Consider the following 13,412-nt stretch of genomic DNA (forward strand, 5'->3'; position numbering starts at 1 on the left):
TACTGTGTGTGAGTTTCCAACCTTCACCTTGATTTGAATTAACTTCCCTGGATGGAAAAGTCCTCTCATTTATAAAGTCTGAGCTACAAGGTTCTTGTGGCTTTGAAGGTTGGTACATTTTATCATGATAAATTACTGGTGTATTATAGTTTCAAGTGATCTCCCTAAAAGTATAGATTCGTATGGCTGCCAGAAAACCAGCTCAGCTCTTCACCTGCTCTGTTCTCTGCCAACCAATGGCAAATTAACTTGACTGTGCTTGAAGTATTGAAGTATTTTCTCTATATATTTTTAAATTCTCTAAGTGATTTGAATCCCTGTTGAAAATGTCTTCTGTGAGGGGCATCTTTCAAAGTTTCCATATGAGTGGGTTCAGTTTCATAATTTAACATTGTGACTGCTATATATAGTGGTGTTTTTTTATCAAATAGCAGCAATCAAGCCGTTACGGGTGTTTTGTACCTAGGGCTTGTGTGTAATATCAAGATAGACATGGAAATGATATTGTTTAAAGTCATATAGACTGTAGGAGCCTTCTGCAGAGGAACTCTCAACACATTTTAATGAAGGGGGTTTTCTCAAGTCAAATGCCTTTTCCAAGATTTGTTTGAGACAACTTCATGTTTTGCACTCTTTGCAATAGATACATAGCTGGTTTTCAGGTTAACGAAGAATGATGGCACATTTAGTGTATTCAGACTTTCCTGACTGCAGAGTTGCCAAAAATGAAGCAGGGGAGATAGCTTCCATCTGTCATTCTTCTACAGAAACCAGCAGTTTAGAAGTAGATGTAGCCGAGAGTTTATTTGCTGAGCTTCAGAGTAGAGTTCATGAGTACACAGAGGAGAAAAAAGGCAAAATTTGTTTGTTTGGGGAGGGAAGCAAATTGATTTTGTTGTGTAAATTTGTAAATAGGTTAGAAAGGAAAGGGAAGTTTCCCCAAAACGTGTGCTAAAATAAATGAAGTCCAAGCTCAGATTGGAAATCTTCTTGTGAAGTCATGCAGGGCGTTGTGGGAGAGTGCTCCTTGTGGGGAGCAAGATGTTTGCTGAGGTCCTGCAGTCAATGGCTGCAGTGTTCAACTCCTCTCAACCCCCTCCCATAACTCATGGTTATTTCTGCCGAACAGCACCCCATCTCCTCTTCTTCCTCTTTTTATTTTCCTCCCACACACCCCCCACCATGAGTTTTCAAATTAGAGTAGAGAAAATAAAAAGGTCTGTGGGGCCACCAGTCTGCCCCCTTTTTTTTGTTACTGCAGAGTCTCAGACACGTACTTTCCTAGGCATAAGTATTTTTTAGCTCATGTGACATTAGATAGCAATTACAAAGCTATGGTTTTTAACTAGGCTGCCACAAAGCTTAGTACTAGATGCTTCTTATACTGCAAAATAATATTAATAAACATGGAACATATGTACGAAGTCAGTTCTGTGTTTGCAACATTGTAAGTGGTTGTTTATTAGTTGAGAGATGGTTTACAGCGTTTCTTGTTGCTTTACTGCAGTGTAATTTTTTTGACTCATTAGCTGGACCCAGTTGAAGACTCTCCAAATCCAACAGGGATGAAGCTTGTGCAGGGTGGTTGTACATTACCGGTTGCTAATATTAAGCACAGAAGGTCTGGGAGCTATTTACCCTTCCAATAATGGCACCAAAGGTATTTTTATAAACATGTCTTTATGTCTTTCTGAACCCAACTGCTATGACATCCTAAATCCGCTGCAGAAATCAGTAGGTTATTGAATGTTTTTCACAGTGAAAGAGCATAAAGTTAATCACGCTGAAGCTTTGACAAAGCACCAGGCTTAGCCTGGCCGGAGAGGCAGTGCTCTCTGGACGTGATGGAGCGTAGCCTGACCCGACCCGCAGCCCTCCCGGGGCTGCCAGACCCCGCGCCGTGTGTCTTGAGGCCTCGTGGAGCTGAAGTTTCTTGTTACAGACTAGTTGCTGTTTTCCAAACGGACCTCCTAAGCTCCCAATGTACCACGAGCTGAAATTAGTATTGATTCACCTTTCAGGGCTGGCTGGCAGGATCACCACACAATCTCATATTGTGTTGCAGAGACTTAAATAGCTTTGGCGGTTGTGGTTTTGCTGCTCTGTCAAAACCAACTTAAATATAAATACTGTACAAAATTACTTGTTATTTATAGAATCCTAAGGTCTCTCTGCCACAGAATCTGGGCACGGGGTTTTAAAACACGCTTTTTCGCGTGGAGTGGATTGTGGTCTTTGAATGCATTCATATGGCACCCTGTGCCTCCCCGGCAGGTATGGCTCTTGGGCAAGATGTCACTTTTGAAACTCGATGCCATGCTCCGCATGGGATGCGATATGATAAGGGAATGGGGCTGTTAGTAAAAACCTCACTCAAGTAGCTGTTAATTCAGCTGTAAAAGAATTGTTTCACCAGGATTGTAAAGAGATGCTGAGGTAAGGTTCAACTTTGTTTTTGGTAAAATACAGTCTCACTTAGTTCCCTTTAGCTATCACCCCATTGTTGTATGTTAGCGTTGAAGGTGTTTCTTCTTGAAGTGCAGGCCAGCTTCTTGAATCAGTAAACTGGAGCTCATTAAAAAACAGAAACTGATTCTTAGTAGGGCCCACTTTTGGTAATTTCCATAAAAGATAACAGTAACTATTTAAATACAGATAGCCAGGGTGATACAAGAAATAACGTTGCACTCCAGCAAAGAAATAAGCTCCAAAGAAATCGGGCTCAGGTTTCCCCTTAAGTGGGTTTCCAAACTTGCCACTGCATTAGGCTACGTAATATTCCGAAATAGCTGGGGAATAGCTGCTTCTTCTTCAGCATCAAATTAACAAGTAAAATTCTAGTGACTGTTTCCATGCTACTGAAGTCTCAAGTCTTAAGTAGGGTTGGTTGTGTTAGACAGCATGGATTCCTTCAGATTCCCTTCGTGTTTCTGGTGATGCTTGTACAGATCTGCTAGGATTTGCTTCTGTAGAAGTTTATTGTTCTATATCTTTTTTAAGATTTTTTTGTTTGTTTTAAAGTTGGGATTTGCTGAGAAGATTGAGGAGAACTGCAGGTGTTTGTAGCAGCATGCCTTCTCCTTGAAACCTGTTGTCTATAGGAGCGATGTAACCAGGCAATTTTAATTCGGGCACGAGGAGATAGGATAAAGTAGAGAGTTGTCACAAATAATTGTTTACTGCTAAAGTAACTTTTAATGTTTATGTGCAGTAGAGTGAAAGATAGGCGTCCCACTTAGACTGCGTAAGCTACCTCATGTTTCCTGCCATGATGGTCTAGGGATGTGCTAATCCTACAGCTAACAAAGACTTGTATTTCCTCTCCCTCCTGGGCTGTTCAGTTCAATTATCATCTCATTTTCCCCTTGCTGGAGGCACTGGTGTTTCAAATTGTGCTTATAGAAGACTGAAATTTCCTACTGCCTGTAGGCAGGCAATAAAACTGGTGGTTTGCTTGCAGATCCTATCAGGTATAGAATAGGGTATGGAATTGAGGATATGGCCTGCAGCTTCTTAACCCTTTATGCAAGCAGCACCACAATAATGTAAAAGCAGCTTCTGACCTGATTACATCAGAAATTTCACACCTGCGGTGCCGCTGTATCACTTTGCACACATGCTTGTCTGTGTATGTGGAGATAGAGAGCTGGCCCTTTGGGGCAACAGTATAGTAGTACTTCAAAGTTTAGTGATTTGCATAGCCCTCCTGTGATGCCTTGTTTTATTGAGTAAGCAATATTAGGGAAGTTTACGCTGGTATTGCAGTGCCTCTCTACGAAATAGTGCTGGCCTGGTTCCTGAAATTCATTTTTCTTTCTCTTGCAGAGATGTGAGCCTCCAGCATGGTCCACTGGAGTTGTGCAGACATGTTTAATCTTGCCAAACCGAGTATCTGCTTTTCAGCATCTGAGCCCTGAGGATACGGTGCTAGTCAGGACAGTGAGAAATGAGGCTTCCTTGCGGAGCAGTTAGCTCATCTCTTAACATGCATGGAAAAGAGCTTACATCACACGCTCACCTGGACTGTTGCCCTTAATCTATGGCACTTGCTAAAGAAGGAAATAAAATTGAGCATGTTTAAGCAAATGCTTTCCATGTTTTGATCTTACTTCTCGTGCTCAGCTCAGATGAGTGTGGGCGGTAGCTTTTGGGCAGGGTATAAGGTTCCTCCCAAGCCTACTAGAAAAGAGGGGTTAGCTTTCAGACTGGATGTGCAAAGAGTCTGTAATCAGAGGTCAAAAATAAAGATGACTATAATTAGTAATGTCCAAAGCAACTGGAAATTGTGTCAGGCAGATCCGAGCCAGCTTCTCTTTTTTTCCATCGCCTAATGAATGAGAGCTGAGGTTACTCTCCAAGGATGAAAGAGGGAGTTTTTCCCCATTCAGAACTGGTGCCGTGGGACAGATGCAAAGTCAAGACTCTCATTTTCAACCTTGTTTTTCAGCTATTCAACCTGTAGGCAGGTTGTGAGCAATTAGGCTTTTCCCTAAAGCGTCTAAAATAATGCGTTTCTGCTTGCCGTCCTGCAGAGTGCCAGTGACGACATTCTGTCACCTTGGAGATGGATAAACAGCTTCAGCAACATCGGGTTATAATCTTTCAGGTCTGAGTTTCAAAGCTGACAGCCGTACAACTGAAACCCAAGCCTAGCAAAGGTTTTTCAATGTGGAAAGAGTCTAACTGTGCTCGAGTAAAATGAGAGGATAGGAGAAAGAGTTTAAGCGGAGCTCAGTGACAAGGCTTTTTGCTTGGCCGTGGCAGTAGTGGGAATGAAATGAATTAGCTTTGGCTCACATGCTCCCTACAGCCTGGAGTGACTCAGGTAGCGCACACGCATACTTGTGCCTGCAGGGCTTTATTTTTAGATGTCTGAATCACTGTCATGACTATATCCTCATAAAGCCGCTAGACAAGTGGGGATGCCCACGGACCCCATATTAAGTCATGTTTGGTGAACAGAGAAATTCGACAGATTCCCTCGCAACTGTTGCAATTTCTGTGTTCAGAGCTGTTTGCTGAAGTAATGCAGAGGCTATGTCTTGTAGCTGGATTATTTTTTTCCGTTTAAAATTAAATGTTTAGTTAACAACCTTGGTGGTTTTTATGTGTAGAGCAGGGTGAGCATGGACCACAGTGATCATGTTGACATTGGAGGCTATTTGACTCTCTTGTTGCTTTAGTGTTGCTGGCACAGGGGGAGTTAGGAGTCATGTTACCAGTGTTGTAATCCCATTAGTTCTCTTGGGCTTGCAGGGCTGTGCAAAATCACTACTTAAATGGGAAATTACCAGAGACTCACCAGATGCCGCACAAAGGTTTACTAGTGATTCGGTAAACGGCAACATTTCTGCTTGTGAGTTGATATGGGACCAATCTGCTGGAGCGACTTTCTTTCAGATAAAACAGAGCAAAAGTCCTGTCTGCTGCTTATCAATAAATTACAGCATCTTTTTCAAAAAAAAGGTCTCAAAGCCAACTTTGGTGTGCTGGAGGAAACTGAACTTGGGCAGCAAAGTTCTACTCCCTTAAATCCCTCTTTGTTCAATTAATTGTACCTTTTTCTTTTTTTTCCCTGTAAATCAGTTGGGTGGCATTGCTGCAGTTTTCAGCAGCTAAAGGATTCCTGGTTTATGTGTCTGCCTACAAGGAGATTTCTCTCTTCAGAAATACTTCAGGCTAGAAGAGGACTAGGAGGGAACCTGGTCAGCTGCTCTGAACTTGCTGCTTGGTCTGGTGCATCTTCTCTTCCTCACAGCCTGAAGGTTTGCTTCCGAATATGAAGCTGGAAGGAAGTAGTACTAATGCACCGTAAAGTAAATGTTGTTGACTGACCCAATCCTTTTCACTGCAGTCGGGAGATGTGGCTGAATTGATAAGTTGCCCTCTGTGCCTGCCAATTCCCTCACAAACACTGTGAGCTCTTTCCACGTGAGGTTGCTGCAGCTGGAGATGCCTCATTCATGGTTGCTTAGAAAGAAAGAAAAAAAAAAAATCAAAATAAAAATGTGCTCTCTGACAAATAAAAATGTTTTGCTTCCTCTGGAGGCCCCAGAGGGCGGCATAAAAAATAATGAAGGCTGTGAGTCAGTGAGCATTGCCTGGCCAGCTGAGAGGGAACTGAGCCTCCCTTTTCCATAGAAGTTTGTGTGCTGTCATTGCACATCATTAATGCTTGCTGGTTTATGCTCATTCACTGTAATGTTGCCAAAAAAGAAAAAGGGCAGTTGGTCTTTCTGCTCCCAAATGCTAGCTGCTTTGAAGGTGACGTGATGTTAAAGGAAAAGTTTCTTTAGCGCTCAAGAACGATTGTTTGATTCTTGAGCTGCCCTTCCTCCATCGTTTTCCTCTAAAACCTGGCAGCTCTCCTAGCAATCGGATTCCCTGGAGAGGGACTTGGAGCAGCTTACAAACAGCTCCACCTAAGGTACAAAGGTTAGGGTGGGCAAACTTCCTGATTGACACCGGACCCTCCCTTTTTTTTTTTCCTTTCTGAATCCCCTACCGGCTCTTTTTTTGTCTCTTTGCTTCAGTCCCTGGGGGTAATGGCAAAGTTGAGAAAAGTAAACTCACGGAGATGGAAGTGGTAGGACTGAGGCTTCTGTAGCGCCCATGGTGCAGCAGTGATACACTCAGATGTTTAAAAGGGATATTTTAGTTCTGTTCTGTCACGTTCTGTCTTTTCTGTATTCAGGATCCCAGTTCATCCTTTTGCGAACATGCAGCATCGCACAAGTGCTGCATGTCAGCATTTTTAGACTTCTGAACATCCCCGGGACTTCTGGAGAAAGAGGGCATGAAATGTAGCAGAAGGCTGTTTGCTGCATAATGCAAGAGCTGAGTTACACAATGCAGGTGTGAAAGGGCCAAGAACGTATCTGGGGTTCTCCTCATCTGTTTCTTCAACCCTCCTTGAAAGCCTAGTGCTTCCCCTCCATCCTCATAGCTACACACTGGCAGGCTTGAACGTTTTGTCACAAGAAAGAGATGCCTTCCACCACAAAATTATTAAAAATTATTTTTAAAAGTGCCCCTGTGGTAGCTTTCTGTTGCCCACAGCCCACTGGTGAGCTTCACATCGTTCCTCTGCATCAGTTCTGCCAGCTCTTCTGCGGAGGAACTCAGCTGTTGGGAGAGGTGCTTTGAGTTTCAGGTTAGAGCAACATTTCTGCAAAGCTCAAAGGCTTCAATTTTCTGTCAATGGCTATTATTTTAATGTTTGCATTACAGGAGAGCCCAAAAGCTTTAGCCAGGGCAAAGGCCCCACAGATCTGTGTACTTACAAGTATGTAGTAGATAACAGCCCTTGCCTTAAGATGAAGGGTGAGGGTGGAAGGAAGATGGTTGGGAATTCTTGTAATATACATATAAAAACTTGAAAGGTCTGTGCTTTGCAGCATGCTTCATGATTATCGTGGGAAGCTCTCATGTGCCCATCTGTCTGGCCTGAATGTCCTGTTCTCCTATGCTTCTGACAGCAGAATTGGGTCTAGAGGAGCCAGAGCCGTAGCCCCAGCCCCGTAGCCTCTCGCTGGGTAGCACATCGCAGCACCAAACGGACAGCCTCAGCGGAAAGGTCATTTTGAACTATAGCTCATTATTTTTTCCTTTTGCTTCAGAACTCTTAAAAGTCCCTGTCAGCTAGGGTTTAGCTGAAGCCTTGCAACTTGCCTTTTGTCTTCCACAAATGATGGAGCTGAGCCCAAGGGAACAAATGCCATTTTAATGGGCATCGTTGTGTAACTCATTACATAAGTCACCTCTGCCTTCAAAGGGCTCGTGGCATAAATGGCAGGAGCCGTTGATTAAAAATCTGCACAATAGCTTCATTATGACATGGGGAGAGATGTCTGCTGTTATTTTTAATCTGATAGCTTTTAAATATGTGCATCCAGCAGAGACCCAAATGGCCTTTGAAAAGGGAACCATTTGTGGGATAAGGTTTTTAGACTCCACTTCCTTCTTTCTAACGAGCCGCAAGAGTCAGTTCAAGCTGGAAAATGAACTATAACCCTTTTTTAAGGCTTTGTCTCCTCTAAAGCTGCAGGGTTTTGGTGTGTGAACACATACAGAGTGAGAGAAGATGGAGGGTTTAGGTTTTCAGGTGAAGGAAAGAAAAGGTACTGTATTCTAAAAAGTCTATTTTCGATTTGTTTGGTATGGTCCAAGCACTAGACAAGTTGAACAGTTAAATTGCCCATCCCTGCTGCTGGAGCCTGCCTGCCATTGAGCTGTGCCGTAGTGACAAAAACATGACCAGGAGGTCCAGAAGCAGACGGGGAGTTATTTCCCATCTCTGAAGCCTCCCGTGTGCTGGTTACGTGCAGCCGGCATGGGAGGTGGTCGGCGAGGAGGACCTGGCAGCTGGAAAGTCTGCTGTGACTGAGCTCTGTAAAAGGCTGAACTTTCACTTTGACTTTAAATAATTTGCTGCTGGGTTAGGTTGGTGGAATTCACCAGCGTGAGTGTGTTTCAACTTAATTTCTGGCGTTTGTTTGAACCCAAGTGGAAAGTGTTTGACTATGGCGGCGGTGGACATTGGGCTTTGACTTGCCGGCTTTCTCCTAAGCAGCCTGGTTTCTTTGCCCACAAGCACATAAGCTGATTTATCTGCCTTCCCTTGTGCCTCTTAATCCGCTGTCGTTTAAAATCTGCAGTTCTTTCCTCACCAGATTTAGCTTTCTGTCAGCAAACTGGCAGGCAGCACCGCTTTGCTGGAGCTGGTGGAGCTGTCGGGGGACAAGGCGGCTCCTGGCCGGCCATGGCCTCCCTGGCCCGGGGGGCTCGAGGGGTGCCGAAAAAACCCTCCGGCCACACCTGGTAGCGGGGCTGCTTGGAGCAGGCGCGTAACATGAGCTTTCTCGTGTTGTGTGTGTGGTCGGACCCCAGACGCGTGCCAGCCAGGGGGAGACGAGCCTGAGAGCTGAGGAGGGCTGTGACTCAACAGCTGGAGCGCGTTCAAGCACAACAGAGCGGGAGCCTCATTAATAGGGGGATGGAATTAGCAATGAAACAAGTGACGTATTAAAACTTCCAGTCAGAAATCAAGAAACTCAAATCCATAGTAAAGTAATTTTGAAGGGATTTTTTTTTTTTCCCAGTTCTGTGCAGTAGCACAGCATCCAGACAGATGAAATACGAGGGGACGGAAAGTCAGCAGTTCCTTTGAGACAGAAACACTTTGATACAACAGTATTTTTTTTTCCCCCCTTCCAGTTGAAATAACTCCATCGAGTTTATTACCCTGTCTTTTCCCATTCATCTTACAAATATTTGGACACTGTATAGAAGTAAGTACGGGGTACCGTCCTCCTGTGCACCAGAAAGGAGAAAGAGAAGTTGAGAAAGCCAGTGCTGAGACTCCAGTTAAACACTGCCGGTTATTCATCAATAAGAGGCGAGGGTAATACGATAGAACAATTTCCAGCGGGCAGACTACCAAGCTCAGGAACAGCCTCAGTGCTGCATTAAGGGGTTTGGTTACTGTAGACAGGCAGGAAGGAGCAGAGGGACAGGAGAAGTGGTTTGAGCACTGCCATGGCTCTGTTTTCTACTTCTCTCTGTATGTTATCAAATTATTTGATCTGTAAAGGCATGCTGTGCTGTTTAAACTTTTTAACTGGACAGACATAGGACATGTTAGATATTTAAATCAGGATGTAGTGTAAAGAAAGTGACTTTCTCAAAGCAGACCAGTGCTATGGTAACCAGTCTAGGAAGTCCTGCTCAGCTGTGCTTTTTGCAGGAGCGTTTCAGTCTTCATCTGTAAAAGGTTAGGTAACTTACACCTTTGAGCTAGGACACCTTCCTATTTAAGTGTAACTTCTCTTTTATACCACTTCATCCAGATTCATAAAAATGCAAATTCTGTTTATAACACTTGAATGATGTATCTGCTTGAAAACCATAAAGCCCATCGTGCCGAATAATGTCTGTTGGCATTCACAGTAGCTCCACCACTTGATTCATGAATATGGGGAGAGGGACGAGGGCCTGCAGTTTGATGGAGATGCTGTACTGGAGTCACTGACTCACCCTCTGCTCTGTTTAGTCAAGTTGCTTCACCTTTGTGCCTGCTTCCCATCTGCGGAGTAAGGTTAAGACCTAACTGTTTAAGGATGAGAAAGATAGGTTTGTAATGTGTTTGGAACAAGAAAAGCGCTATTTTAAGTGCTAAGTGTAATTGAGTGTAAGAGACTATTGGTTTGTGACTCATTTGTTTAACTGCAAATGCATCAGAAACTTATAAGCAGATGAGGTCTGGAAAAATGTTGTAGATGGAAAGACATGGTAGTAAAAAGCTGCATTAATTTGTGATCTTCAAAGCAGGGCTGTTCAAACAATAACATTTATTATTTTTGCAAATGTCAGCTGGTTTGCTTCTTAACTATTTTAAGAAGTTCCTATTCTGCTCCAGCCACTTGCTCCTGTCCTCGCTCTGTAGGTCTGTGTCCCCTCGGAGCGTGGTGTGCAAATGATTCAGTGTTTGATGTGACAGAAGGGTAAAGAGAGCAAAGAGCAGTGGTTAGGCTGGTGGTGGTGGTGAAGGGAATCTGTTGTCAGCAGAAAAGAAACTCAAGACACCTCCTTTTGGGGGTTCTTGACCATGCACACACATTGGTTCAGCTGTTCATGTGCTTGCCCCGTAGAAGTGGGTAGAGGTGTCCGGTGGGGAGGAGAAAAGGAAATTGTAGTCTTCTGAAATCTTTCTCCCTTCCAAATTTCTTGTCCCTACAAGGCAAAATTATCACCATAAGCAACCAAGGGTTTTGTAGGTATTGAACATTTCCTTACTCAGACTAGCAGTCTGGATCTCACTGCAGCCCATGGAGGAGCCAGATGCAATTTGCTGCTGCTACCATTATTTCCCTGTAGATTAATTGTTGTAATTGTTTGCCAGTTCTTGAAAAATAAATTCAGAGCTATGACTTCTCTTGGCAAGTGTGCATACGCGTGCATGTATAGAATTCTCATATGGTGTATGAAATAAATAGGAATTATTTTTTGGGGGGGAGTACAAGAGCATTATCACAGCAGTCAGGAACTGTTCTCAGTGGTGACCTTCAGCACCCTGTGGAGCCGGAGAGGTTTTAAAGGTTTGGAGATCCTCTTGTGGATGTAAAGCAATGACGTAAATTGTTGCTAAGTTAGGGTGCCAGCTGCTGTAAGTGATTCTTCAGAGGCCAACTGATATGTCTGGATTTATCTGCAGTGACCAAGGTTTTTAGTGCCTCCCTCCTCAATGCATTAAACAGGACTTTATGATACAAAGAAAACTTTGAAAAACATTTACTCCTGTAAAAGGAGAACAGGTCTGCAGCAAGACTAGATTAGAATCGGTGCTGATGCAGCTTCCATTAATAGGATGCCTGCAAAATTTTGATCTAGAGGACATAACTAACCGGAGTTTTGGCTCTGGTGAAGGTGTTAATAGCAGGGTCTTAACACGCTACCAGGAAACCAAGTTTAAAGGGAGACAGCCCTTACCGGGAGGCAAGCACAGGTTCCTTCCCTGAGTTGTGGTTAGGTAATTTCTGAGTATGAGGAGCGGTGTTTGCACTGCAGTGTGGTATTTAGCTTCTGGGTGCTAGATTTGACTCAGCAGCCTTTTCAGTTTGCAGTCTGCATGCTAACAAGGTGGTGCAGTGCTGCATGCATGGGACTGTGTCGTTTTGACTCATTACAGCCAGTGCAGTCAATTCCCAAATAATATAAAAGAAAAATGAAACCTACAGCAAAACTGCTTACTTTTCTTGCTAATGTAGTTAAAGACAAGTTTGGTATCTTCTGCTGAATTATCTGGGTCACTAGAGAGCAATTCAGACCTTCATTTATTAAAGTGCTCTTTGCTCAAAATACATTCTAAATTGCTCTCTACAAGGCGGCTTAGTTTTATTTAGCTTCGTGGCTAAACAGATAAAAATGTATTTCAACAGTAAGTCTGCATATGGCATGATTGCAAACCTTTGAGACTTCTGCTTTTAGATATTCAAAAAAACATGAAAATACGATTTTTAAAAGGGTTGAGCAGTTCTGTAATTAAACTTCTTCAGTGGTGCCCCGGTATTGAAGCGGTTCCTCTGCTGTCTGATTTGTCTGGTACATTTGAAGCGAGACCCATTGCGAATGACAAGGGCTGACATTTTTGTTCAGATTATCCATGGATCCACATTCAAAGGCAATGCTACCAAGTGGGTAGAGGTAGGGATCAGCAGCCTGGGAAGGGCATTACATCGGACTGTGTTTTCCTTTCCTGAAGCAGCCGCCAGTCCTGGGTACGGGGCAGAACCCTGCCTGTACACCCGGGGTGGCTACTGACCTCCAGCCAAGATACGGGCAGGAGCTCTGCTCTGCCAGAGGTCTGTGAACAGGTCACTTCATCCCCTTGACTTAGTTGCTCATCTGCAAAAGAGGGATGATGATTACCTCCTTTGTAAAGTACTTTGGGATCTGCTGGATATAAGAGCTTTTAAGAGAGGTGTTTTTCCTTTTCTCTCCAAGGCACAGAGCAGTAGCAATCCCACTGTTCCTGCCTGTGCGCTGCAGCGTTGCTGCCTCCGAGGGGAAGCAGGAAATGATGGTGATATTGCGGTTGGAAACATAATAGAGAGCCACAATTTTATTTTTTTTTTATCCTGTTCCACTCAAAAAATTTACATGGTTGCTATGTTTTTCATAGGCTGGTCTTCCAGATAATGCTGTAACACAACTTCCCTGGTTTCAACAAATTTACCCTAATCCAGTAACGCATTTTTGTGTCTTTCTAGATTCTGAGCGTTCCCATCTCTCCTCGTTCACTATGAAGTTGAAGGGCAAGTTTCATTCACCAAAAATAAAGAGAACCCCTTCAAAGAAAGGAAAGCAAGGTGACCTGACAGTGAAAACACCAGAGAAGTCAGCGAACAAAGTAAGCAGATGAAGGACATGTTCTGTTAGTCTTGCTGGTTTCTTGCTTGCTGGTACTTAGTTTATCAAAATCCGCAGCCCTGCTTTTAGTGCGTGACTTTGTCCTCTGCAGAATTCTGCAGATTTTTCAGGGATTCTCAGGGTTGCTTTATGGTTAGTTATAAACTGCGCTGTGTAGTATAAAAGAAGAGCAACCAAGGCATGTGCTTCCCTTTGGGGAGCCTGATGAGACCTCCTTCCATAAGCGTTTCAATATCTCATTATGGAATGTAGTTTATGGCCTGACACATCCTCCCCACATGCACACCCTATGGTTATGCTTACAGCTTCCAAATAACTGGTTTTGGGGTGTGATCCGTTTAAAAACCCCAAAACCCAGGCGAGCAAATCCTTGAAGCTGGTCCAAAGATGTGCTCAATCTCTGACGACATTGGCAGGGAGAGTCAAACAGATGCATTCAAGCAGCTGCTGATTCCAGCACACCGTTCCTCAGACCCAGCATACTT

General features: G+C 43.7%; 1 protein-coding gene across 3 annotated transcripts in view; it reads left to right on the forward strand.

The window, feature by feature from the left end:
* The window catches only part of RAPGEF1 (Rap guanine nucleotide exchange factor (GEF) 1), an 86,038-nt gene that overhangs the window by 20,118 nt on the left and 52,508 nt on the right, over positions 1–13,412 (forward strand). For all 3 annotated transcript variants that reach the window (XM_009322072.1, XM_009322073.1, XM_009322071.1), the window contains exon 2: positions 12,768–12,907. In XM_009322072.1, coding sequence (XP_009320347.1) covers positions 12,768–12,907 — 140 coding nt within the window. The remainder of the gene's footprint in view (positions 1–12,767; positions 12,908–13,412) is intronic.

Source organism: Pygoscelis adeliae, unplaced genomic scaffold (assembly GCF_000699105.1).
Source record: "Pygoscelis adeliae isolate BGI_AS28 unplaced genomic scaffold, ASM69910v1 Scaffold114, whole genome shotgun sequence".
Taxonomy (NCBI): domain Eukaryota; kingdom Metazoa; phylum Chordata; class Aves; order Sphenisciformes; family Spheniscidae; genus Pygoscelis; species Pygoscelis adeliae.